Raw genomic sequence first — 25,678 nt, 5'->3', positions numbered from 1 at the left:
CCATCCGTCCCCCTTGGAGGGAGGGAGGTTTGCTAAGCGAGGAAAAATCCCTGAGCGGAGGGGCCGGGCGCGAGAAGGGCCTTACATGGGCATGGGAACGGCGTCGTGCTTCCCAGCTGATGTCTGTGTGGCTGCCCCAGCCCCACCAGAGCCGCCCACGGGCGCCGGGCACCCCACCAGCATCGCTGGCATGGCGGGGCACGGGTCCCACCTCGAGGGGCATAGGTCCTGCCTGCCCAGGCACGGTTCTGCCCGCTCACTGCCTCCTCGGGTATGTGGCGCACACCAGCACCCCAAAACCTCTCTGGTGTCCCCACATACACCCCAGTGCCCCCCCGTATCCCCATCACACCTATGATACCCCCTGGCACCCCACACCCATCACACCCAGTACAACCCTTCACACCCCACCAGCCCCCCTACCCACACCCCTGTCTCTCCCCTCTCCCCCCCCTCCCACTGTACCCAGTCCATTTGGGGTTTGTAACTGGGGGCTTCCCCTCAACTGGGCCAGGAGGCAGCTTGCTGGGAGCCGGCCATGGCGGGGGGCAGCCAGGGGGGGCAGAACAAGGGGTCGGGCAGGTCCCAAGGGGGTAAATATGGGGACCAAGGGGAAGATGCTGCAAATAGCATGATGGGACAGGCTCCAGGGCCAGGAGCCACCAGAGGGGGGGACACCGGGACCTCGGCAGCATCTCCAGGGCAGGAGGAGGAAGCATTGGGGGGTGCAGCTGCCAGCACCTTGGGGGTGAGCCCATCTTCCCACTCCAAAGTATCCTGGGGGTGCAGGGGTTAAACGTGAGGGGCTTCAGGTAGACAAGAGGCCGTTTTTGCTCTGTGCCAAGCCCCCTCCCCATACGCGCCCTCCCTGGAGACCCTACAATAACAAGCCGGCGTGTGAGTCAGCTGGCCTCTTGCCCGGCCGGAGGAGCCCCTCCCTGGGCGCTGGCCCAAAGGAGCTCTGCAGAAGGCCCCTGGCCCTGGCCCCATGCACGCACCCCCCCCAGCAGCACACCCCTCGGCTAGCTGGCCCCACCGAGGAGGCTCCAGCTTCCAGTGAGCGTGGGAAGGGTGACGGAGGCTAATGAAATGCAGCCGGCCACAGGAGCAAGCCACAGGCTGCCCCTGCACGCAGGCTACCCGGATGCTGGGACCCTCGTGTGACGCTCCTCTTGGTGCATAACCCCATATCAGACATCAGAGAATCCCCACCAGGCGCACACCCAGATGCACGTGCTTCCCGATACTCCCTCCTGCCTGGAAACCACTGGCAGATGCTCCCTGCCACCACCTGCCATACTGCAGGCATCCCCTCACCCCACGCCCCCCTCGCCTCTCCCCACGGCACCCCGGCATCAAGGCAAAGCCACCTCCTCTGGCCTCAGCCCCCGGGCATCTTTGGCACGGGGTCCCCAGGCTGGCACAGGGTCCCCAGGCTGGCACAGGGTCCTGGGATGGCAGAGAGTCCCCAAGATAGCATAGGGTTCCCCAGGGTGGCAGAGGGTCCCCGGGGTAGCCCAGCCCCATCGAGCCTCTTGGTCACTTCTGCCCTGCCTGCTCAGGGCCCAGGGTGCCAGGCACGTCCCCAGGGTGCCCCCACAGCCCCAACCTCCTCCGACATCGCAGCCGGGGCTCAGCGCCAGGGCTGCTCCCAGTGCCTGCCCCGCGCCACCACCCATGCTGCGGCACCCTGTGAAGCCCGACGCGTGCCCGGTCCCCAGCACAGGCCCCCCCGCCCCCGGGCCTTTCCTCTCCCTCCCTGCCCGGCTGGGCACGGGCATGGGCACGTCTCAGCCTACGCTGCCCGCCCGTGCCAGCCTCTTCCCGCCCGAGATGCCAGCCCCAGAGCCGGCTGGCACGCGTGCCTCCCCAGGGATTCAGGAATGCGCAGCCTCCCCTGCCCCAGCAGCGCAGCAGCGGGCACCGTGCCCACTTCCAGCTCCCCGGAGAACCTGGGTTGCCGTAGGGTCCCCCTCCGCTGGTGAAGCAGACGGACAGATGGACATCACCACCAGGCATCCTTGGCTCCACTCCCTCCTGCCGGCAAGATCCGCCCCCGGCAGTGCTGGGTATCCAGAGAGGTGCCCAGCCTGCATGCGTGCCGCCGGCAGCGCTCGGCCGCAGCGCATGGCACCCACGTGCAGCAGCACCCACCCTGGCAAAGGGCACCCCGCTCCAGGCACCGGGGCGCAGATCCCTGCCGGCCCCCTCTGAGCAGGGCTGCACCCCAAAACCCAGCCCCATATCCAGACAGGCACGTGCCGTCAGGGACCAGGCAGCAGGATGGCACTGCCAGCCTCACTCGCCAGTGACACCAGTGCAACCACGACCAGCCCACAGCCACCAGCCCATCCGGGTGCCCATCTGGTGGGGTCAGCTGGCACGGACCGTGGCATCCCCGCTCTGAGTCCCCGGTGCCCGCCGGGCAGGGACGGGCACACCCTGGGGAGCCAGCCTTACCTTGGCTTGGCATTTGGTGTGGCAGGAGAGCTTGCAGCCTGCGGGAGGGAGAAGGGAGAGAGGGTTAGCGGGGGCAGGAGAGGGGGCATTGCCGGGGGCAGCCCGCGGGCACCCCGTGTGCAGCGCAGGACAGGGGGGGCACCCCAGGCTGAGGGGCATGGAGCACCTCGGCACCGGGCACAGGCCGCTGGGATATGCACACGCGCACACGGATGCCCACGCCTTGTACACGCGCATGCACACTCTGGGTGGCACCAGCACGGCACAGCACCACGTGCACATGCATGCGGCACTCAGGCACACATGCACGCGCATGAGCTGTCCTGCCCCCGGTGCCAACGCGCCGGGGAGCGTGTGCGCGTGCAAACCCCAGTGCCTGGGGGTTAATGGCGTGAAGGGAAGCCGTGCACGGACACGTCTCACAAGGCCTCGCACGTGCACCGGCGTGCATGAGAGCACCGCGGGGGTGCTGCCAGTGCCCATGCCCCCGCCTGCCCGCATGCTGCTGTTGCACGCTTGCACCCGCGCCCCTGCAGAGGACGGCATGTGCACATGGTCAGTGCGGGCGTGTGTTTGCTGCTGCTGGGGACACACGCTTATACAGGGCACCGCCACGCCGCCCTGGTGGCCCTGCAAAGCCACATGTCCCATCCCTGGGGGACACGAGGGTCCCCGCGCAGCGTGGCCCCGGTCACGGCCGCCCCCCAGGCCCTGTCCCCCCGTGGGGCCGCTTCCTGCGGCGCAGGAAGCCGCATTGTTCCTGCGGCCAGCGGCGTTTCCGTCCGCCGCCCCTCGCACGGGGCTCGGCAGCTCCGCACACGTGCAAGGGGCCGCGGCACCGCCTGCATCCCACCGGGCACCACGGGCAGCGGGCACAGCAGAGAGCGCGAGCACCCACCCGCATGCACAGAGCCGCATGCGTGTGCACAGAGCCGCATGCGTGTGCACACTCGCACGGTGACGGTTGCACACTCACTCCACGCGCGCGTGCGGCACGCACGCATGCAGTTGCCTCCACAGGCCACCCTCACGTCCCGGCCACCTTCCCGCCTGCAAAGGCGCCACAAGCCCCCTTGCACACCCACAGGCTTTCCCGCTAACACACTCACACCCGCGCGGGTGTGCACAGGTGGGCACGGGGACGTGTTCCCACCTTCACATCCTCATGTGCAGGCACTCGCACGCATCCCCTGATGGCCTGACCCCCCCCCGGCCCACCCCCTTTCACACGCGTGTGCCCCGGCTCACCTCGGCAGGTACTGCCCTGGCGCGTGATGGCCTGCCGGCAGATCCCGCATGCCTTCACCTTCTTGAAGCTCGTCATCTTGAAGGTGTGCGCCGGGGGGGCCTCCAGGTCCTGAGGCTGGGGAGGGGGGGGACACGGGGCTTCGTCAGCGGGAACGAGGTGGCACGGAGACCCGGGCACTCAGCCCTGCCCTGCCTCAGTTTCCCCCTGGGCAGGGGGCAGCCTCCACCCCCCCACCCCCCATGTGAAGAAATGTGTCCCCCCCTGCACCCCATCACCCGGGGCCGTGCCCCCTGCGGCAGGGCCGGGGCCGTGGGGCCGTGGGGCCGTGGGGCGGCGGGCACGGCGTGGGGGGGGACCGATGCTCGCCCCCGGGGTGGGCAGGGGCCGTGCACCCCCAGCTGCGGCGGCCCCTTTAAATAGTCTCTGGCGCCCCCTGGCGGGGCGCGCCGGAGGGCCCTGCGCGCGCGCGTGTGTGTGCGCGGGCACGCGCGTGTGCGCACGCTTGTGTGCACACCGTGCGTGCACAGGCGGGAGCAGATCCGCAGCCGCCTGCACGTCTGCCCGCGCGCGTCGCGTGCGCGCGTGTGTGTGCGCGCGAACGCGTGCACCGGTGTCGGCCTGCGTGTCCCCGTGCACGCCTGCCTGCACACGAGCGTTTCTGCGAGCACGCGTGTGCAGGCACAAGCGCGCGTGCCTGCATGCGTGAGGGGGGGGACACACGTGCTCGTGTGCATGTACGCGTGTGCAAACCTGCGTGCGCAAACCTGCGTGCACGGGAGCACCTGTGAATGCACGTACACAAACATGTGCGCGCACGGCTGTGTTCGCGTGTACGCGTGCGAATACGCAGACAGGTGTGCAAAGGCACGTGTGCGCACCCGGGTACGCGCGGGTGCTGCCAGGAGGGTGCCCGTGCAGGGGGGTGTCTCAGGGCCACGCTGCGTTTCGGGGCGCAGGCCGGGCCGCGTGTGCCGGGGTGCCCCACGGGGGTGCACGGTGCCCCCTGAGCGTGAGCGGCCGTGCCCACCCCGCCTGGCACGGCCCACGAGCGTGAGCGCAGGACGCATCCGAACCCATGCGTGTGCCGGGGCGCAAGCGTGCACGCGCGCAAGCGCGTGCACACTCACGCATGGGGCCTGAGGGCAAGGGGGGGGTCCTGGCACAGCTGCAGGCACTGTTTTGGGGGGGGCACCCCCTGGCAGCGCGCCAGCCCTGCCCACCCGCCCGCCGCCAGATGAAGACGCGAGCCCCCGCAAATCCGCCTTTTCCTGCCAAGACTAATGAGATCAAGCAGAGGCCCGGCGCCCCCCCGGCCCGGGCGCCCCGCTCTCCTCCGGCCTCGGCACCGCGCCAGAGAGCCGGGGGGACACTGCCAAAGCGTCAGGGTGCCGGGTACCCCCCCCCAAACCTCCCTGCCTCAGTTTCCCCTGCGCACGCACGGACAGGCAGAAAGGCCGTGCGCGGGCGCCGCGCGCCTGCACGCGTGCAAACACCCCCGGGGCTGCGAGGGCGCTGCGTGTGCTGCGTGCGGCGCGCGTGTCAGGGCGCTGCTTGCACAGGCACTCCTGCGAGCGTGCGAGCATGTGCGAGCATGCGCATCCCCGCCAGCCGCAGCAGCAGCAGACGTGTGGGCAGATTTCCGTGTTCCCACGTGCAGGTCCACGTGCAATCGCGTGCACACTCGCACGGGTTTGTACACGCGTGTGCAAGCCCCTCTTCCCTGGGCACCTGCTCCTGCAGGGCCACTCGCTGGTCCCTCCGCAGCACCCAGCGCCTGTGCCACCCTACGAGGGACCGGGGTGCGCACGGCTGGGCGTACACACGCATGTGCACAGGCGTGTCGTCACCCATCCGGCAGCCGTGGGAAAAGCTCCCCCGGGCCGGGGTCTCCCACGCCTCAGTTGCTGGGTGACAGCGAGGCCTAACGATGCCATGAGCTCGTTTGCATATGCAAAGCAGCATCTTTGCTGCGGGGTGCCCCGGGAACAGGCCTTGCCCCCCGCTCCCAGGGACCCGGCCGGGATGCCCAGGAACGCCGACGCGTCTCCCACGCACGCACCCCCCACCCTGCCCCGGCCCCACACATCAGCGTGGGCCTGCTTCATTAACAGCAATTATCCTCGCTGGGGAAAGAGCTGCCCGCCCCGTTCCCACCCCTCAGAGCCCCCTCCACTTGTCCCGTTGCCAACACCATCCCCGTGCCGGGGGGCTGCCGACCCAGCGCCCAGCTTCACGCCCCCACCTCCCTGCTCTCGGGGGGACACCCTGCCCACCCAGTGCCACCCCGCCAGGCGGGGAACCAGCCCGTCCCACGAAACAACCTCGTCCCAGCTCCATACTGGCAGGATCCCAGTTAGCCTCCCCGCCACCAGGGCTGGGAACTACTGGGGGGATGCATAGGGGGACTGGGGGACCTCTTGGGGGTGCCACCTGGGTGGGTACCCACCTCCAGGGCCCAGCCCTCACATGGTGCAGGAGGGGCGGGGGGGGCACAGGCATCCCTGGCCATGGGCCCCCAAACAGGCAGACCCAAGGAGGCTGGAAGGGGACCCAGGTGTCCTGGGCTGGAAGAGGCACCGGGGAGAGATGCCAGATTAATCAGGAGCTGGGAGGCCTGGGTTCATTGCCCAGCACTGCAGAGAGGTGCAGCAGGGGGGGGAACTGGGACACCCAGTTCCCCTGAGGCTGCAAAGCCGGGGGGGGGCACTGGGACACCCGGGTCCAGCCCTGTGGGCTCAGACCCACCCAGCGCTTTGCACCCCACTGCACCCCGGGGCCCAGCTCACCTTGGTGACTGGGGGCGGGGGGCAGCCCCAACCCCCAGCATAGACTGGATCCCCCCAGTCTGCCCAGTTTCCCTCCCCTCCAGTGCGGCAGCAAAGCCTCAGCCCGGGGAACGGCGGGGGCCCTCGGCCGGTGCTGCAGGCAGGGTGTCGAGGGGGATCAGCCCCCCACCCTCCCCATCCCCATCCCCTCCATAGACACCCCCCAGTCCCGTGTCCCTGTCCCGTGTCCCTGTCCCGCATCCCATCCCGGTCCCCGCTCCGTGCACCCCCCAGCCCGGTGCCCGCCGCCGCCGCTCTCCCGGGCTGGGTCCCCACTTCGCTCCCCCCCGGTCCCCGGGGCTCCTTCCGGCCCCGCTGCCGATCCGGTCCCCCCGGCCCCAGTGTCCGGCCGTCTCTGCCGGTCTCCCTTCGGTCCCGGTTCCCCCAGAACCGGTCCCGGTCCCGGTCCCGGTCCAGCGCCGCCGGTCCTGTCCCGCTCCAAACACCCCCGCTCCGTCCCGCTCCGTCCCGCAGCCAGCCCCCATCCACCGCCCGCTCCCGGGACCAGCCCCGCTCCGAGACCCCGCTGCCGGGCCCCACCGCGATGCTGCCCCGCTCCCCCCCGGTGCCCCCCGGTGCCCCCCGGTGCGGGCGCGGCGGGCCGTACCCAGAGCAGGCAGGAGAGGCAGAGCCCGGTCATGCTGCCCGCGGCGCGGCCCCGCGGCCGGCCGAGCCCCCCCGGCCCCCTCGCTCCGCCCGCCCGCCCCGCCCCGGCCCCACGCCGCCCCCGCACCGGGGGGAGAAGGGGGGACGGCAAAGCCCCCCCCAGACCCCCACAACGCCGACGGGCACCCTTGCCGAGGTGGCCCCGGGGGCGGCCGGGACCCCCCGCCCCAGCAGAGGTGGCTCCGGGGGCGGCCGGGACCCCCCCCAGAGGGGCTGCGGGAGTGGGGAGGCCGAAGCGGGGCTGTGGCTGGTCCCGGCCCCCCTCTCCCCCTCACACACACATTTGGGATCCATTTCCTCCTCCCGCCACCCACCTCACCCCCACCCCTCCTCCAGCCTCCAGCGGGTCCTGCGCTGGGGTGTTCCCCCCTATCCCCAGCCGTGTCCCCTGGGTGGTCCCGGGACGGGAGACAGGGAGGGATCGGCGGACATCCATCCGTGCGCCGAGCTGGGGGGCCTCAGCGAGGGGGGACAACCTTCAGGCGGGACAGAGAGCGGTTTGGCAGCCCACGGTCCTGACAGGGATGGATTTGGCAGGAGGGTGCCCCAGCCCCTGCTGGGGGGGCTTGGCCGGGTGGCACACGGTGTGCCCCCCCCAGCGCTGACTCTGGCTCCAGCCTGGAAACTTGTGCTCAGCTGGCCGCAACCACAGGGGTGTGAGTCAGGGTGGGGGGATGTGCCGGGGGGGAAGGACACGCTGGCGGGATGAGCCATGGCTGGCATGGGGACGTGGGCACGAGGGGGACGTGGGCACTGTAATGCCCCCCCCCGTGCCTCAGTTTCCCATCTGTACGCTGCGTGCAGCCGCCAGCCCAGAGAGGAAGGGCAGGGTGGGACGCGGGGGGCTTCCCTTCCCAGACCCTGGGGTGGCATCTGACCCCCCCCAAAGTGCCACACCCCCTCCCCAAAATATCCCTGTGCCACCGCCCTCTGCCCCACCGCCCCGCTGTGCCTGCCTGGCCCATGGTGGAGGTACCGATGTGGGGATGTGCCAGCTGGGACAGGGGACAGATGGGGACAGCACCCCACGCCTCCCGTGCCAGCCAGGCCCAGGGGCGGAGGGAGGCTGGGGGGCCTGATCCTGCTCACAGCACCAAGCAGGCGGGGAGCGCCCATCCGTGCGCGCCCCCCCCCCCCCCCCCCCCGTCATTACAGCCCTCATTAATCAGCCTCGTTACTGCCCACAAATTAAAGCCCCAGTGGAGAGGGGTGTCCCCACCCCCTCATAAATCACCCCCTCCCATTCACTGCCGTGACAAGCCCGGGCCCCTCAGAAGGGCAGGGACAAGGGTCATGCGACCAGGACAGGGTGGCTGCAGGGACACTGCCCGTGAGCATCATTTAGGGCTCATTTTCTCAGCAGGGGGGGCACAGACAGGGGCACTTAGCCCAGGGACCCCCCCCATGGGTACCACTGGTGCGAACATGTACCCCCAGTGCAGGGTCAGCCTTGGCAGGAGTCCTCTGTGTCCCCCCTCCCAGGGTCACTGTGTCCCCAAGCCCCCCCAAGCCCGCTTCCCGCAGAGGTGTCCCCGCATTGCCCTTGGGTGCACGGGGTGCATGCAGACGTCGCACAAGCAGCCCTCCTGCGTACACACCAGGGCACACTCATGCACACCACGCATATGGCCCGTGTCACGCATGGCGGGCGGGCACCTCCGTGTGTGGGTGCCCATCTGGGCACAGGAAGGGCTGGGGGACACCCCTCCAGCAGCTCACACCAGCGTAAAGCCCCACTGCTACTGCACCCAGCACACACGCATGTGCTAGGGGGCACGCACATGCATGCACACCCCCCATGAGTGGGCACATGCCCACACCCGCACCCGCGCAGGGACATGCACCCCACGGCAGCTCCCCAGGGACCTGCTGTGCACCCACGCTCGTGCCAGCTGCAGTTCACTCTTGTCCCAGTCCCATCTGCCCACTCGTGAACACACACACACACGAGCACGCATGTGCATTCCACACCCCTGTGAGTCCCTGTTCTCACACCCACATCAGGGACACTCGGACACAGGGATGGACATGGGATTGCACAACTGTTACCCCACACCCCACCAGTGCCACCCACCCACCCGCAGCCCTGAGCACCCACCCGCGCCCCCCCAGCAGCTCACAGTCCTGCGTCCCCTGCACGTGCTGGGGTCCCTAAGCAGCCAGGGGCCTCTCCCTCCTCCAGGCTGGGTCCCTGCCCTGGCACATACTGGCCTGTCACCACCCTGCAGCGACACTCCCCCAGGCGCTGCCCGGCGGTGGCTTTGGCACCCGCTTGGCTGGCACGGTGCAGCCGGAGTGGCCCGTGCCACCCCGCCGGGCACGGGGCAGCTTTCCAGAGGTTAAGGAACCAAGTGAGGGTGGCACAGCGGGAGCCCCACGCACTCTACCAGCCTCACCCCTCCCTGCCTCAGTTTCCCCAGCACGGGCAGCAGAGCAGGACAGGTCCCTGCACCGGGTGCTGCATGGGCACAGGGATCCCCCGTGCAGGGCAATCTTTTGGCACAGGGATCCCACACGCACCAGGTGCTGATGGGCACAGGGATGCCCCACACCGGGTGCTTACGGGCACAGGGGTCCCTCATGCTGGGCACTTTCTTGGACACAGGGATCCCACACAAACCGAGCACTTTATGGGCACCGAGCTCCCCAGTGCTGGGTGCTTACAGGCACAGGGATCCCCCACGCTGGGCACCTTATGGCACAGGGATCTCTCGTGCCGGGTGCTTTATGGGCACAGGGGTCCCCCCATTGGGGGTGCTGTAAGGACACAGGGACACCCCCCGCCTCCGCGCTCGCTCTGTAAGGACACAGGGATCCCCGCAGATCCCTTTGCGTGAAAGGCTTTACAGCAGATCCCAGCAGATCCCCTCCAGCCAGGCACTGCAGGGGCCCGCGGGTGCGGGTTATGGGGGGGGGGGGTCACGGTGCCACGCTGGGGGGGACACAAGAAGGGACAAAGGACATGCCCGACACCCTGGCATGCATATGCACGGTTTAACCCCTCGCTGCCCGCAGCAGGCAGAGCCAGTGCCAGCCCGCACCCCCATCCCCCTGCACCCCCCGGAGCCCGCCCCAGCTCCGTGCCCCCCCCCGCAGACCCTGACCCTAACGCCGTGCCCGGCGGTGCCCGCTTACCTCCCGGTGGCGGCAGGCGCGGAGGGGCAGGAGGCAGGACAGCAGGGACTTCCCCCAGCGAACCAAGGTGGCAAAGCACCAGCTCAGCCGGGTCATGGTGCCCCTGCCCGGGGGTCACCCGGCCGGGGTTGGGGGGTGCAGGGGCCGACCCCTGCCCAGGGCACGCTCGGGGGGGCGGCCAAACCCAGCCGTGCCCCCCCCCCCCCCCAGTCCCCGGTTGCAACAAGCTCCGGTGCCCGGGCGGTGCCCGGGCGGTGCCCAGGAGGGGCACGGCGGTGGGCACGGCGCCGTGCGACGATGGGCCGGGGGGCTGCGGTCCCACCGGGCCCCGTCCCCCCTCGCCGGTCCCCCAGCGTCGCCTGCGCGCTGGCAGCCAGGCAGGGAGCACCGTGCCCGCCCATGTCCTGCAGTGCTTGGGTGGGAGCCAGCTCCGCCACGCTCCCCCTCCTCCGCCGCCTCCTCCTCCTCCTCCTGCACTCGGGGGCTCGGGGCTCGGCACCCCCCGGGCTCACCCGCCTGCCCCCCGGGCACGGCGTCCCCTGGGGTGGATGGCGGATCCTAACAGTGCCCCCCCCTCCAGCCCCCTCCGGTTTGGCGGTGCAGGAGCCCGGACGCCTGGGTTCCATCGCAGCTCAACCCGCCACCCCCCCACCCCGCCGACCCTGCCTCAGCTTCCCTCTGGCACCCCCTGTCCACCCCAAGCCCTAAATGGCAGTGCCTGCACATGGGGGGGCTTGCCCGCCCCTCTGCCAGCCCCCCCTGACACCCCACCATGCCTCTCCCCAGGAGCCTGAGGACACATTTAGGGACCCCCCCCAGCCCTCCCCAGCAGGGTCCCCTCTCCAAGAGGGTGCCCGGCTGATGCACCGCGCTGTGGGCACAGCGTTACCCAGGGGAACCCCTAGCCACAGGACACCCCGAAATGGCCCCGGGCACCCCCACCCCACCACGGGGCTTGCTCAGGGTGGGGGGACAGGGTGCACCCCACTCTGCATCTGCACCGGGGACCCCACACCTCTCTGCACCCATCAGGGTGGTGCCAAGGGGGACTGGCGGCAGCACCCCCAGATGCCACTGCGATGCCATGGTGATGCCAGGCAAGGACCAGTCCCTGTGGGGCATCTGCCAGTGCCAAGCGTGGGCAGTGGCCATGCCAGGCCTGGGCACTAATTGCATTTGCCCTGGGAAGGCTCCTAACGAGCAGCAGTGCCAGGGAGGGGCGCAGGGGGCAGGGGGGTTGGGGGGGGGGGGTACCACACACTTCATGGCTGTCCCCCAGAGCCCTGCCTGGCACCCTGGGGCTGGCGGGCAGGGGGTGCCAGGGTACAGTCCCCCCACCCCGAGCACCAGGGAGGTGACATCAGCGCTGGCTCCACCGTCCCCCACCCGCATTTAATTAGCAGATGGCCCCCGCACCCCAGACCCCCCCGCCGAGCAGCGCCAGGCCTGTGCGGGGCCATTAGCTTTATTGGCTGCACTGAACGAGGGCCAGGCCTCGTTAATTGAATTGCACCCGCGCCAAGGTTGGGCAGGCGTCTTCTCCCCCCTGACTTGGCCCCCCCGGCACCCCTTCCCGCGCCCTTGGCTGGGGCAGGGACCGGGGACTCTGCTGCCAGGGCAGGGGCATGGCCCCCCCATGGGTGTCAGGGTCCTGCCTGTGGGGTGCCTGACACGGGGTGCAACTGTGAGCACGCACACGTGTGTGCACGCGTACACGGGTGTCCTCTGGCCCCGCACCCACGCCTGCCACACACATATGGCTTGCACCTACACGCACAGCCCTATAGGCATGCACACACGGCCTGCACACGCGTGCAATCACACACACACATGCACACGCATGCACACGCATATGCATCCCTCCTGGCACAGCGCGGTGATGCTCCACCGCCCCCTCAACACCCCATCTGTCCCCCTCATCCTATGCGGGGTGCTGTGCTCCATGCCCACAGGGCCACCCACTGCAGGGTGGAATGGGGCAAGGGGGTGCTGGGGAGGCTGGGGGTCACCCTGAGCACCGCCACCAACTCCCCCATGCCCCTCGGCTGCCTGGGGGCACCCCATAGCCCAACACCCCCCACCGCGGGAGCCAGGAGGGTGCGGGGAGGCCCAGGCTCCCGCTCAGCATCACTTCCTACTTTCGCTTTGGTGCCGAGCCGAGGCCTGTCCTGGGGGTGGCGGGTGCCCCCCAGGGCCCCCCCCCGGGTGGCACAGGTAGGGGCAGCGGGTGCTGCGAGGGAGGACTCGGCAGGGGGGATGTGGGGGCAGCTGGGCACCCCTGGGGGCATCTGCGGGCTGGATGGTGGTGGGGAGCGGGATGGCAGCGGGTCCCCATGCCTGGCACTGGGGGGGGGGGGGGGGGTGAGCCGGGATCGCCCCCGGCCCCCCCCCGGGGGATTTAGCCCCCACCCCAGAAGGAGCCCACAGGGCAGGACTGGCACGGCAAAGGGGGACGGGCATGGTGGCCAAGGGGCGCTGCCGGGCTGGGGGCCTCCCAGGCACAGATAGCAAAGGGGGGGGCCTTGCCCAGGGTGCCCCAGGAAGAGTTTGCACCCCGGCTCTGGGCACAGCCCCTGGGGGGGGGGGGGGCAGATGCCCGGGGGGGCTGTGGGCGGGGCAGATGCCCGGGGGGGCTGTGGGCCTTGCTGAGGTGGGCTGCGGCTCCTGGGGGGGGCTCTCTGTGCCCGGGGGCTGTTACCCCTGGGGGCTGTTGTACATGGGGGGAGGGGGGGCTGTGCCAGGGGCTGCTGCCACCCCAGGGGTGCTGTTGGCTGCTGCTGGCTGGGTGTGGGTCCCGGACCCCTTCCCCAAAAACTGCAGGGGGGGGGTCCTCGAAGCATTCCCAAGCCCCATTCCCATGGTAGGGCATCAGGTTCCCCCCTTGTCCTGGCACTGTCCTTCCCCCCCTCAGCAGGGGCTGCACAGGGGGACCAGCCTCGCTGACCCCCTCCCCAAAACTGGCATCCCCCAAAGCAGGGAGCCGGGTGCCGGGGGGCCAAGCCGCGGTGCCTGATGTGGTGCGGGGTGGGCAGGGGCTGGCTCTTGCAGCCCCCCCCGACCTCCCACACTTCCTCCTGGCCAAGGTACAAAAGGAGAAGCAGACGGGCGCAGTGCAGGCACGGGGACACGCCAGCGTCCCCCCAACACCCAGCAAGCGCCTCAGGGCACCCCACAGCTCCCCGGCCACAGGTAAGGGGTTCTTCTGCCCAGGGGAAACTAAGGCACAGGCAGGGTGGGAGGGCAGGAAGGCAGCTTGTTCAAGGTCACCCAAGGGCTCCGGGATGGGAACTCAAGCGTCCAGAGTCCCATGTCCTGCCCTGCCTGCCGTGCCACCCTGCTGCAGCATGGAGCACAGGGCACTCGCTCACACTTGGGCACGCTTGTGCACACACGCTTCTGTGAGCGTGCACACACCCTGCCGTGTGCACCCCCATGCACATGCATGTGCTCCCCCAGCCCTGTGTCCAGCCACCACCCACGGTGACAAGTCCAGGACCTGCCATCTCCATGGGCACTGTTCCTCGCCTTGTCCCCAGGCTGCTGCCCGCCACCCCCCCAAAACATCCCCACTGCACTGTGCCCTCCAGACCCCCAACACCCCCAAACCCCACATCAGCCCTGCAGGCAGCATGCTGTGCCAGGGGGCTCTGCCCGGGGGGGAGCTCAGTTTGGGGGGCTGCATGTCGGGGGCTGTGTGCCCCGCTTCCCTGCCCCCTTGTGAGCCCCCCGCGCTGTTCGCGGTGTGAGCGAGGGAAGCGAGAGCAAAAGCAAAGGCAGCGCTTCCCCCATGCCAAACCCACATCCTGAGTCCTGGGGGATGGGGACAGGGACGAGGCCAGGGACACACTGGGATGGGGGTGCTCAGCCCCAGGAGCCCCCCAAGGAATGGGTACAGAGGCTGGGCATGGCATGGGGGCAGAGCCTGGGGTCATTTGGGGACAGTGCACATGGACAACTAAGGGGGTACGGGATGGGGCACCTCTGCCTACCACGTACCCCATGTAGTGGGGGGACATGGGCAGGGAAAGGGGGTGCCTGAACCCACCCCCTCTTACCTTAGCAGCAGGCAGCTCTGGGGTGCAGCTGGGGAAGCAGACCCTCTCCTTGGGGCAGAGACTTTGGGGGTGCCAGGCGAGTGCCAGCCTGGCACCTCTCAATGCTGCCCCTGCCTTTGCAGACCCCCAGGGGACAGCCATGGCGGGGGACGGGGAACTCAACCGCATCATCAAGGACCTGCAGAGTAAGTGTGCCAGCCTGTCCCCTGCCAGCATGTCCCCCGCATGGCACATCTCGCCCTGGCCATGCCGGGTCCTTTCTCACACCCAGCCCGTGGGCAGTGGGGGGTGTCACTGCCGGGGTGCTCCAGAGCATCCCAGTGCCAATGCTGCCACTGCTGCCAGCTCCCATCCTTGCCACCAGCCCCAGGGGACCAGCAGTACCCAGCGGGTACCTGTGCCCCTCGCTCCCCCTGCTCCCCTTTTTCATCCCAGGGCAGGTTCCTCTTTCACCCACTGGCAGAAATCCCCGGGGCCAGGAGCTGGGAGGCGGGGTGGGATGGGGCAGGGTGCCCGCTGCCCGGGCAGGGCTGTGCCAGCTCAGCCCTGCCGTCCCACAGAGACTGTGGCCGAGCTGAACCGCGACTACCGGGAGCAGAACCTGCCAGTGACAGATGGGAGCCGGGAGCTGCACAGCCTCTGTGCCCAGCTGGAATTTCTCCTCCAGGTACCACCACTCCTCCATCCCAGCCGCTCCCTGCCTCAGTTTCCCCTGGGGTGCAGCTGAGAGTGGACAGGACCCCACATCAGCCGTTTCAGGCAGTGGGATGACCCCAGCCATGCAAGTACATGGACCAGGCTCACCCATGTCCACATGTGTAATTGCACATGCTGCAAAAGGGAAACTGAGGCACGGAGCGAGCGAAGAGGGGACAACCAGGGGACACCAGGATCCACCCTGCTGGGGGAGCTGGCTGGATCCCGGCCCCACGGGGACAGGCTGAGGGGACAGGGGAGACCCCCAGACGAGCAAGCCCAAGTTTGTGTCTCTGCCAGTTCGACCTCAAGGAGAAGAGGAGCTTCTTCGGGCAGCGCAAGGACTATTGGGACTTCTTGTGCCAGGGCCTGGCGCGACGCCGGCAGGAGCATGAGGCCGTTCGCTTTGTCACCTCCCTGGACAAGGTGGGTACGGGCTGGCAGGGCACCCCGGGGGCTCGTGCACGCACACATGTGTGTGCTTGTGCTTGTGTTTGTTTGCGGGTCCACATGCACTGTGCACAGGCACACACTCACCTGGGCACCAAGGATTTGCCTACCGGCGTTATAAAGGATTTTCTCCCCTCTGGGGTCCCCGCTGCACCCCAGCCCTGACCCTGGGGACCCCCTTCCTCCCTGCATGGGCTGGGAGGGAGGCCAGGGAGGGGGCAGACTGGTGTGGCAGGGCTGGATAACCCCCTCTCCCCGCAGCTGAAGACCCCTGTGGGCAGGGGCCGAGCCTTCCTGCGGTACTGCCTGGTGCACCGGCAGCTGGCAGAGTCCCTGCAGCTCTGCCTCCTCGACCCCGAGATCCTCCGGTGAGAGTGGGGGACATGGGGAGGGGATGCTCGCCGTGGTGGTGGGGCACGGCCACCACCCTGCAGCACGCGGTGGGTAAGGGTGCTGCAGGCGCGGGTGCCTGCCCGGGGCACGGAGGGGTTCATGAGCCCGTTTTGTGGTTGCAGTGAGTGGTACTATGCCCGCAGCCCCTTCCTGAGCCCCCAGCGCCGGGCAGAGATCCTGGGCTGCCTCTACGAGCTGGACGGTGTCACCTTCCACCTGGCCCTGCACAGGGCTGACCTAGACATCGCCTGGCCCATGTTCTCCGAGTGAGCCTGGGGACGCGGGGGGCACCGGGGGCATTGGGGGAGTTGGGGGTGCCAGGGGCATCAGGGGCACCTGGGGCTCAGCATCGCAGAGCAGCACACAGGCACCCCCTGCCACCCTGGACCCCACGTGGTGCTCCAGCTGTGCCAGCTGTACATGGCCCCAGGCTGGCACAGACACCCGTGCCGGCACGCACGCCGTGCCCACGCCCGCAAACATCCCACACATGTGTGCACAAACACACACCGCCGTCCTCTGCCAAGCATATGCTCAGGCACGGGTCTGCTGCAACACCGTGATCCTGTCACATCTGAGACACGGGGACACACGTATGTGCATGCACACCCTTGCCCCCAGGCACGCTTGCAGGGGGGCACTTGTGGATGCAGCCACTCCAGCACATTCACGCCTGCTCTGTGCTCACGCTCACGTGCACGCGCTGCCACAAGCACACACGCAGCCCCCAATTCCCCCCCTGCCACCGCCATGGTGCCACCTGCTCTGCGGGTGTTTGGGCTGATGGCACTAGCCTCCCTGGTCCCCTGTCACCAGGTGCCACCAGCCCTGCTGCCCTCTCCATCCCCAAAGGCTGACCGTGCCCAGGGAGCCCTGCAGGAGAGTGGCAGTGCCTGGCTCACCCTGGGGGTGACCTAGTGGCCCTGAGCCCTGTGTCCCCTCTAGGACACTGGTACGGCCCAGCCCGGTGGCCAGGAGCAGCCCGGCAAAGACAGCCCTGCAGACAGGCGATACCGGGGCACATGGATGGCCCAATGGCATTGCCCGTCCCACCACGGCACGCCACGGAGTGCCAGCCCGCCCATGCCCACCTGCCTTGGCTGCCCCACAGGCAGGGGGTGTAGAGGCAGAAGAGGAGGACATGGAGGTAAAGAAGGATGTGGAAGAGGAGATGGAGGAGGAGGAGGAGAAAAAGGAGGAGGAGGAGGAGGAGGAGGAGGAGGAGGAGGAGGAGGAGGAGGAGGAGGAGGAGGAGGAGGAGAAGGAAGAGAAGGACGTGGAGGATGTGGAGGTCGATGTGGAGGTCGATGTGGAGGAGGATGTGGAGGTGGAGAAGGGCATGAAAGAGGAGGATGAAGAGGAATTGGAGGAGGATGAGAAGGAGATGGAGGACGTGGATGTGGAGGAGCTGGAGGATGGACACAGTGCTGGCAAAGCACCCCAGCCCAATGGTGACGGGGAGCCCGGCACATCCCCGCCGCCCAGCACAGGGTGCATGCCGGGCTCCTCGCCACCAGTGCCCAGGCAGCCGGGTGGGACGGAGGCATCCCTGCGGGCACTGGTGTCCCAGCTGCGGGCCGAGCTGGGGCAGCAGGAGGCGGCATTGCGGGCGCTGGCGGCCCGGCTGGCGCGGGAGGAGCGGCGGCACCGGCGGCGGGAGGAGGGCAGCGCCCGGCAGGCCCGGCTGCGGGCACACGAGGCCGAGGCGCTGCGGGAGACCAACGCCTTCCTGGAGCGGGCGCTGGCGGCGGCGGTGGCAGCGGGGGGCCCAGGGGCGCTGGCACAGGCGCAGGAGGAGGCACGGGGCTGGCGGCAGGTGGCGGAGGAGCGGGGCGCCCAGCTGGCCGGGGCGCTGGCAGAGGCGGCAGGGCTGGCCTCGCGCCTGCGGGACTGCCAGGCGGCGCTGGCAGTGGCAGGACAGACGGACACACTGGAGGATGCCAGTGCCCCAGATGAGGTGGCCGCCGTGGAGGAGGTGCTGCAGCGGGCGCTGGAGCTTGCCCGCGGCCCCCAGGAGCCCCTGCTGGACCCCCAGGTGGAGGGGGAGCCCAGCACGGCCGCTGGCATGGCCATGGTACGGGCAAGCCCAAGGGGACCTTGGTGGGGCAGGGGGTTGGGGGCCAGGGCTGAGTCCCCGCTCTCCCACAGCACCTGGCCACCCTGGCCACCACGGCGCGGGAGGAGGCCCGGCAGAGCTGGCAGCAGCTCCAGGCCCAGCGGCAGGAGGTGGCGCGGCTGCAGGAGCAGCTTGGCAGGTTGGGCAGGGACCCCCTGCTCCCATCATCCCCCATCCCACCAATGCAGGGTTTCCCCTGGGCCACCCCATGGTGCCCCACTTGGACCCAGGGGAGCAGCACCTGGGGATGGGCAGGGGGAAGGAGGGAAGGATTTGGGGAGGGAGGGCTGGAGGGAGGCATCAATCTGGGGACTGATAGGTAGGTGGAGGGGTGGGTGGGCAAAGGTGTGGAAGAATGAATTTGGGGCGAGTAGATGGATGGAGGGATGGAGGGGTCAGTGGAGAGTTGAATTTGGGATGAATAGAGGGATGGATGGGTGGATGGAGGGATGAATTTGGGGTGAATAAGTTGATGGGCAGGCACACAGAGGGATGGAGGGATGAATTTGGGACAAGTGGATGGAGGAACAGAGGGATGAATTTGGGGTGAGTAGATGGACGGGTGGGTGGGCAGAAGGACAGAGGGACGGGTGTAGGGAAGGAGGGATGAACAGCTGGGAAATAGATGGGTGGCTGGCCCGGCAGGTGGCAAGGTGGCTGTGGGGATGGGGAGCCTGCTTCGGGCTGGATGGGCAGCAGATAGGGAGGGATGGAGGGATGGAGGGAGAGACAGCCAGCTGAGGGAGAGGGGGACCATCTCCCCACTGCCCCGCACCAGGGCCCGGCAGGACGGCGACCGCTGGGCATCGGCGCTGCAGCGGGCGCAGCGGGAGGCCCTGGAGCGGGAGGCCACACGCGGCGCCGAGCAGGCGCGGCAGCAGGAGCTCATCCGCGACATGAAGGGGCGGCTGCTGGAGCTGCTGCGGTGAGAGCCCCGGGGACCCCACCAGTGTGGGGCCACGCATGGGTGAGGGGGCCCAAACCCTTTTGCCCAGAGGAGGGCACCAGAGCCCAGGCAAATCCTGCTCACCACCTCGGGAGACCCAAGGGAAGACTTGGGTGCCCACCTTGGGTCTGGGGTGCCAGGGCATGCTCCTGGACCCCTGCCACCGGGCACGCTCCTGCCAGGGCTGACCTGTCCCCTCCCACAGGGAGAAGGATGCCCTGTGGCAGAAGACAGAGGGCATCGACACCCCGATGCCCAGCCCGGCGCCCCGTGATGCAGGGCTGTGCGCCCGCTGCCGCAAGGATTTCCGCCTCCTCTCCCGGCGGTACAGCTGCAGGTGGGCTATGGGGGGCACTGGGGGTGGCACCGGGGTGGCACGGCTCTCACTGCCCACTCTCTTGGCAGGTTGTGCCAGGGCAAGGTGTGCCATGCGTGCTCCGTGGACGTCGGCAAGCAGGGTCGCTGCTGCCTGCTTTGCTACCAGCAAAGGCACCCGCAGGCTACGTGAGCTGGGACCACAGCCCTGGCACCGCCCCTGGGACACCCCCTGCCCTGGCTGCCTCCTCTTGGACTTACTGAGGACCCAGGTGTCCGGGGCCTGCAGGCAGGTCCTGCTGCTTGACATTTTGGGTTTGAGACGTGTCTTTCTTGTGGCTGGTCCACGGAGAGGAAAACAACTGGCTCCTGCTACCCCTGTGGCTCCTGTGTCATCTATCGGTTGTTGCCGGATTGACCCCCAGGCTGGCTGCGGTGTGGGGGGATGCCGGTATGGGTGTGTCTGAGCCCTCCTGGGGGGAACTGTCCCCATAAGGGGTGTGCCAGCTGCAGCCAGGCTGAGCCACCGTCTGCCGTGTCCCGTAGTGGGGAGGCAGCAGCAGGCAGGGGAGACGGCTCTTGGCCAACAGCCCCGGCTTCCTGCCAGGCTGCAAGGAACCGCTTGGGCAAGAGGTTTCCCAGATGCAAAGGTGATGGGCTGACCCTGCCCAGCCCCGAGTCCCCAGGGCTCCCTGCCTGCATGCAGGGGGGGCTGGAGGAGCAGTACAGGACCCCCACGGAAAGATGCTTGGGCACGCTGCGGCAGGCACCCTGATGCCTGGCACACAGGGTGGCCGGAGGGAGCCCAGCAGGGTCACAGCCCCCTCTTCAGCCCCTCTGCCCCACTCCGGTGCCAGCCCCAGTTGCCCAAGCCGGGGCGGAAACGTTGCGGTTGTGCAAGGGACAGGTTCCCTGCCCTTTGCAAAACGATGTCCTGGCACCGCAGCGCCAGGGGGGGGCAGGGGGTGCGGTGGGTGCTGGCACACTTCGGGCAGAGGTCACAGGGCTGGCTTGGTGTCAGCGAGGGGCTGCTCAGGGATCTTGCAGTGATTTGCTCCACTGGGGCTCGCATCAGGGTCGGGAAGGGGGTGGCTTTGTCCCCAGGTGAGACAGACGCCGCACAGAGACCCCCGTGCCAGGGAAGTGCCAGGACCCGGCTGGGCGGCTGCAGGGAGTGAGACTCAGGTTTGGGTCCCCTCTGGGGACGCACAGGATGCCGAACCCTTTGCAACAGCCTCTTGGGCAACAGCCCTTCCCTGGCCTGGAAGCGGGGTTACCCACACCTCGCCAGGTTCAGCTGGCACTGCCGCGTTGGCACTGAGGTGGGGAGCCCAGGATCCAACGTCCCCAGAGATGTGCCCTGGCCCCATCCCGCCATCTTCCTCCCCCTGGCAAAGAGGAGCCAGACCCGGGTGACAAACCCACCAACTGCTTTATTGCTGGACGGCCATCGGCCATGAACACCATCCCCGCAGTGGAGTCATGGAGTCCCCAAAGTCACGGGCTCTGCCCCAAAGAGCAAGGAGGGTGCACGGTGCTTGGCATTGCTCCCCTGGCAATGGGGTCCTACCCCCTCACCACACAAACCCCCTTCCAGCCGGGGTCCAGCATCCAGTGTTGGCCCTGCCCATCCCCGTGGTATCACCGCCCACATCCCAGGGGGCTGGGCAAGGATGCTGGGGTGCGTGGGGTGCCGGGACCTGCTGGGAAATGCGAGGGTTGGGTCCCAGCAGGGCTCAGAGGGTGGTGGAGGTGTTGCCAGAGGTGGAGGTGTAGGAGGCGTGGCCGTAGCGGGCCACGGCATCCTTGCTGATGAGCCCGTGCTGCGCCAGGATCTTGAGAAAGCTGTTGCGAAACTTCTGCCCGATGAAGGCGTAGATGATGGGGTTGATGCAGCTGTGGGCAAAGCCCAGGACCTGCGTGACAGAGAGGGCTGTGTCGATGCGGTTCCTCCTCTCGCAGGTCTCGGCGATGGCCCGTGTCCTCATGAGGGTGTCGCTCACCAACGTGATGTTGTAGGGCAGCCAGCAAATGAGGAAGACAAGCACTACGGCGAAGATGACCTTCATGGCCCGCTGCTTCTGGGAGTTCTTGGTCTGCAGGAGGGTGTGGATGGTGACGCCGTAGCAGAAGAGCATCACCAGGAGGGGCAGGGCGAAGCCGAAGGTCTGCGGCAGGATCCGCAGCACAACCCGCCACTTGGCCGTGTCCTCGCCGCCGATGCGCTCGTAGCACACAGTGCCGTTGCTGGGTGAGGGGAAAGCCTCACGGAAGAGCAGCACGGGCAGGGAGAGCAGCACGGAGAAGACCCAGATGCCCAAGCAGACAAACTTCACCCAGTGCCTCTTCTCGGTGGCGGCCCGGGTGGCGTAGACGATGGCCAGGTAGCGGTCCACGCTGATGCAGGCCAGCAGCAGGATGCCGCTGTAGAAGTTGGCCTCCTGCAGCACGGAGATGGCTTTGCACATCACAGTGCCGAAGACCCACTCGTGGGCTCGGTAGGCAGCCCAGAGCGGCAGGCTGAGGGCGAAGAGCAGGTCGGCCACAGCCAGGTTGAGCAGGTAGACGTCGGTGACAGAGCGGTTGGTGTGGTTGGAGGTCACCACCAGCACCACCAGCCCGTTCCCCACCACACTGAGGATGAAGACAAGGCAGTAGATCACCACCACCAGGTACTTGTTGAGGACAGAGCCGTCGGGCCGGCACGGGGCAGAGGAGATAGCAGTGTCGGGCATGGCCGTGTAGTCATAGGAGTAGTTGTAGAGGGTGAAGATGTTGGATAAATCCCCATTGAAGGAGAAGGACTCCATTTTGCCTGTGGAGCACAAAGCAGCATGAGTGTGGGGTGGGAGGCTGGTGTGGGCCAGGCGTGACAGCATCTCTGGGTCCCCTTGGCATCTCCATCGCCCCCCAGGTCCCCTCCCAGCCAGTGGGCAGCCCCCCTCTGTCGCTCCACTGTATCCATGCTGTGCCAGGTAATGGGCAGTGCTGCAGGTGGACACCATCCCTCATAGATCCCCTTGTACAACACCCCCAGCACCCCTCGGTCTGCTCCACTTCACCCCAACCCTGTCCCTTCCCTGTCCTCCATGGAGGAAGGGGTTCCCCCACAGACCAGCCACCTCTTCTCAGGTTTGGGGGGCTCCCCCATCAATGCAGCATCACACCCCTCCAGGAGACACCTGGCCCCTCCAGCATCCCTGGTTCCCCTTAGTTTGTGTGGGTCCCTCAAAAGCCTCTGAGCTCTTTGGGCATCTCAGGGCCCCTCTGGCCCCTCCAAAGTCCTTCGAGCACCTCTGAATCCCTCCAGCCTCTCCATCCCCTCAAGCATCGCTGCTGGAGCTGCCCCTCCTGCCACCCCAGCCAGCGGCGAGGCTGCGGTCACAATGCCCAGGGCAGGCAGCACTCAAGAAGGTCTGAAGGTGGTTTCACGCCCTTCTTCCCCCACCCCAGTCCTGTCCCTGTGTGAGTGGTTTCACCCCCCGGACGGAAAGATGTGTCACCCTTTGCAGGTGGCTTTGGAAATATTTCACGTCTCTCGTTTTCCTGTTGCTCAGCCGGGCGCTGCCGGGCATCCCCGTGTGCCCTGCGCCCGACCGCAATGGGGAAATCACAGCTGACAGCCGCTCTTCCTGCCTCCTCACGTGCAGGACACCCTGTTCTGTCCCTGCCTCCCCAAAGACCATCGGGTTTCAGCCTTCTCCCAGTATGGATCAGGACTCTCATTTCACTCCAGTTTCACCCCTCTGCCCCGTTTCCAAGCCCCTGAGCCCCTCCAGGACTTGGCCATGCCAGGGCTGCTTGCGGGTGCTGAGACGCCACGGTGCTGGGGGGTCTCCGGCCCCAAGCTGGCCCTGTTTGAACCCAAACCCTCCCTGGGAGCAACTTTCCCCTTCTGCCTGGCAGGGATTCCCTGCTGCAGCTGGGACAGTGCCCCTGTCCAGAAAAATCCCTCCCTGGCTCTGCCAGCCCCGCTCCTGCAGCGATGCCCTGGCATCCCAAAGGACCACAGCTGGGGACATTGCTGGTGCCGATGGGGGAAGGTCCCTCTGCGTGGGGCCACCACGGGCACAGGGCAGAGCTGGACACCAGTGCTTCCCCTCAGTCTATTTTTGGCTGCTTCTTTCTGCTTCCCCACTCCGAAATCACAGCCGTTCCTCTGGGACCAGTTATCCCCCAGCCCAGCTGGGAGAATAAGCAGCATCCCATTTCCCCTCCCGACCCTGGAAGGGCTGGTGGACACCGGGGTGGCCCTGGGGGTCCCCTCGGGGCAGAAGGAGGGACACACCATGGGGAAGCGTCCTCCCAGCTCATCGCTGTGGGATGAAACGGGAGCGGGGGCTTTTCCGCCCGCAGGCACCCAGGGGGGTTTGCACCCCAGATGAACACCGAGCACAGCCCTGGGTGCCCCCACCCACACCTCCCGCTCCCCCCGGCACCAGGCAGCCCCTGGGGCAGCCCGAGCAGCCCACCCCGGCCCCCAGCCCACTCCACATATGAGGGGGCTCAGCTGGGTGTTGGGGGGCTGGCAAAGCCCGAGGAAAGCCCCGGTCACCCTGGGGACTCACCGCTCGCTGCCCTCACCGTCCCCCCAACTCTGAGGTCTTCTCCCAGTCCCAAGCCAGTCCTCACTGGGGAACACGGGGACGAATCCAGGCGTCACCCCAAAAGGGCTTCAGCACGGAGGTTGGTGGGATGCGGGGCAGTGCCAGGCCCGGGGGTCCCGCCAGGCCAGCCCGAGGGTCCCTCACCTGTGCCCTCCGCTGTGCCGCCTCCCGGCGCCCCTTCCCTCTGCTGCCCGCTTTATGCCGCCCGGGGAGGAAGCGAGGTTGCAAAACCTTCACCAGTGTGAAGGGGAAGTGGCAGTCAGAAGGGACCCTTCCCTGGCCCCCCAGGACAGCTTCCCCTGGCTGGGGGGAAGCCCACAGCCCCCCGCCACCCTCCTGCCCCGAGGTGTCCCAGGCCACCCGGCAGCGGGTGACACTGGGGCGCAGCCAGGGATGCATCGCCCCCCTGCAGTGATGCACCCTGGGGGTCCCCAGCCGAGGGTCCCCACCTTGTCCCCTGGCCCCCAGTGGATGGGGGGCTCCCCTTCGAGACCCACCCGGGTGCTGCAGCCCCCCCGGGAGAGCGGAGGCCCCCTGGGGCCGTGAGGGGGTTCAGCAGGCAGGCTGGTGGGTGAAGGCAGGGCAGGGCTCTGTGCCTCAGTTTCCCCATTGACAGAGGAGGAGTTGGCGCCGGAGTTTGGCACAGGGGCACTGCGGGGCTGGCTTGCCTCTGTTGGGGGGTGCAGCGGGGGACCCCCCAGAGCAGAGCCCTGTGTCCCTCCTACCCTGGCTGTGCCGAGCCGAGCCAAGCCATGCCTCCAGGCAGAGCCGTGCCCCCGCACCAGCTCCCTCCAGCCCCTGGCACCCCTGTAACCCTGGGGCACCCCTACTCCCCTGAGCACCCCTATTGCCTTTGGGGGAAGCCCGCACCCCTGGGCACCCTCTGGGGCACCCCAAACCCTTGGTGCACACCCATCCCCATAGCTTTTGGGTGCCTGTCGGTTTTAGGGGTACCCCACACTTTTGGGATACCTCTGTTCCCTGGGGGCACCCGTACAGCTCTGGGCACCGTCATACCCCCGGCGCATCACCACAGCTCCAAGAACACTCCTGTTCCATGGGGACACCCCCATGCTCTTCTGGGGCACCCCCAAAGTTTTGGGCAACCCCCCCAGCTCCAGGGCATCCTCACAGTCCCCCTAGGGTGTCCCCATTCCCTGGGGTGCTCCCATGCTTTTGGGGACCCCAATTCCTTTGGGGCATCCTCTCGTCACCCTGGGTCACTCCTGTTCCCTGGGAGCCCCCCCAGGCTTTTGGGGTCCCGTAACCCTGGGTTCATCCAACCTGCAGGACACCTCTTTTCCCTGTGGGCACCCCTGTCTCCCTCGAGCACCCCATTCTCGTGCAGACCCCCATTCTCTGGGGCACACACACATCTGCCTGCGGTACCCCTCTTCCCTGGGCACCCCCACACTTTTGGGGACCCCCTTACCCCAGGTGCACCCCATACCCCTGGGGGCACCCCCACACTTTTGAGTCCCTCATACCCCAGGTGCACCCCCACACTTTTGGGGACCCCGTCACCCCAGGTGCACCCCATGCCCCTGGATCCTCCCACCGGGGGGACCCCCTGCCCTGGGGCACCCCCAGCCCCCTGGGGCACCCCCACACTTTTGGGGACCCCCTTACCCCAGGTGCACCCCATACCCCAGGGGCACCCCCACACTTTTGGGGCCCGCCTGCCCTGGGGCACCCCCAGCCCCCCAGGGCACCCCTCTTCGCGTGCTCCCCCAATTTGCCCCCTCCCCCGGCGCCCCCCCCCGGG

The 25,678-nt window shown here is 68.2% G+C and overlaps 2 protein-coding genes across 4 annotated transcripts; one reads left to right on the top strand and one right to left on the bottom strand.

Moving 5' to 3' along the window:
- Positions 1–11,419: 11,419 nt before the first annotated feature.
- Positions 11,420–19,499, top strand: RUFY4 (RUN and FYVE domain containing 4; the record flags this gene model as incomplete). The annotated part of the gene is made up of 13 exons (XM_082311478.1): positions 11,420–11,432; positions 12,402–12,549; positions 13,419–13,524; positions 14,521–14,575; positions 14,951–15,057; positions 15,387–15,512; positions 15,798–15,904; positions 16,052–16,195; positions 16,875–18,003; positions 18,078–18,184; positions 18,824–18,970; positions 19,197–19,328; positions 19,397–19,499. The coding sequence occupies 13 exons, from the start codon at positions 11,420–11,422 to the stop codon at positions 19,497–19,499; spliced, it is 2,424 nt and encodes an 807-aa protein (XP_082167604.1).
- A 1,269-nt stretch (positions 19,500–20,768) lies between these two features.
- Positions 20,769–24,097, bottom strand: LOC309590897 (C-X-C chemokine receptor type 1-like). Of its 3 annotated transcripts, none has more exons than XM_082312470.1 (2): positions 23,875–24,097; positions 20,769–22,121 (listed from the first exon to the last, which is right to left on the bottom strand). In XM_082312470.1, exon 2 carries the CDS (start codon positions 22,114–22,116, stop codon positions 21,043–21,045), a length of 1,074 nt encoding a protein of 357 aa, XP_082168596.1. In that variant the 5' UTR covers positions 22,117–22,121; positions 23,875–24,097; the 3' UTR covers positions 20,769–21,042. The 3 variants fall into 3 exon arrangements, with proteins under 3 accessions (XP_082168596.1, XP_082168597.1, XP_082168598.1); XM_082312471.1 differs by having other exon boundaries at positions 23,891–24,097; XM_082312472.1 differs by having other exon boundaries at positions 24,058–24,086.
- Positions 24,098–25,678: the final 1,581 nt, after the last annotated feature.

This window comes from Platalea leucorodia (genome assembly GCF_965183815.1).
Source record: "Platalea leucorodia genome assembly, chromosome: 5".
In the NCBI taxonomy this organism is placed as follows: Eukaryota; Metazoa; Chordata; class Aves; order Pelecaniformes; family Threskiornithidae; genus Platalea; species Platalea leucorodia.
The sequence above is the reverse complement of the archived record's forward strand: the minus strand, read 5'-3'. Positions and strand labels throughout refer to the sequence as shown.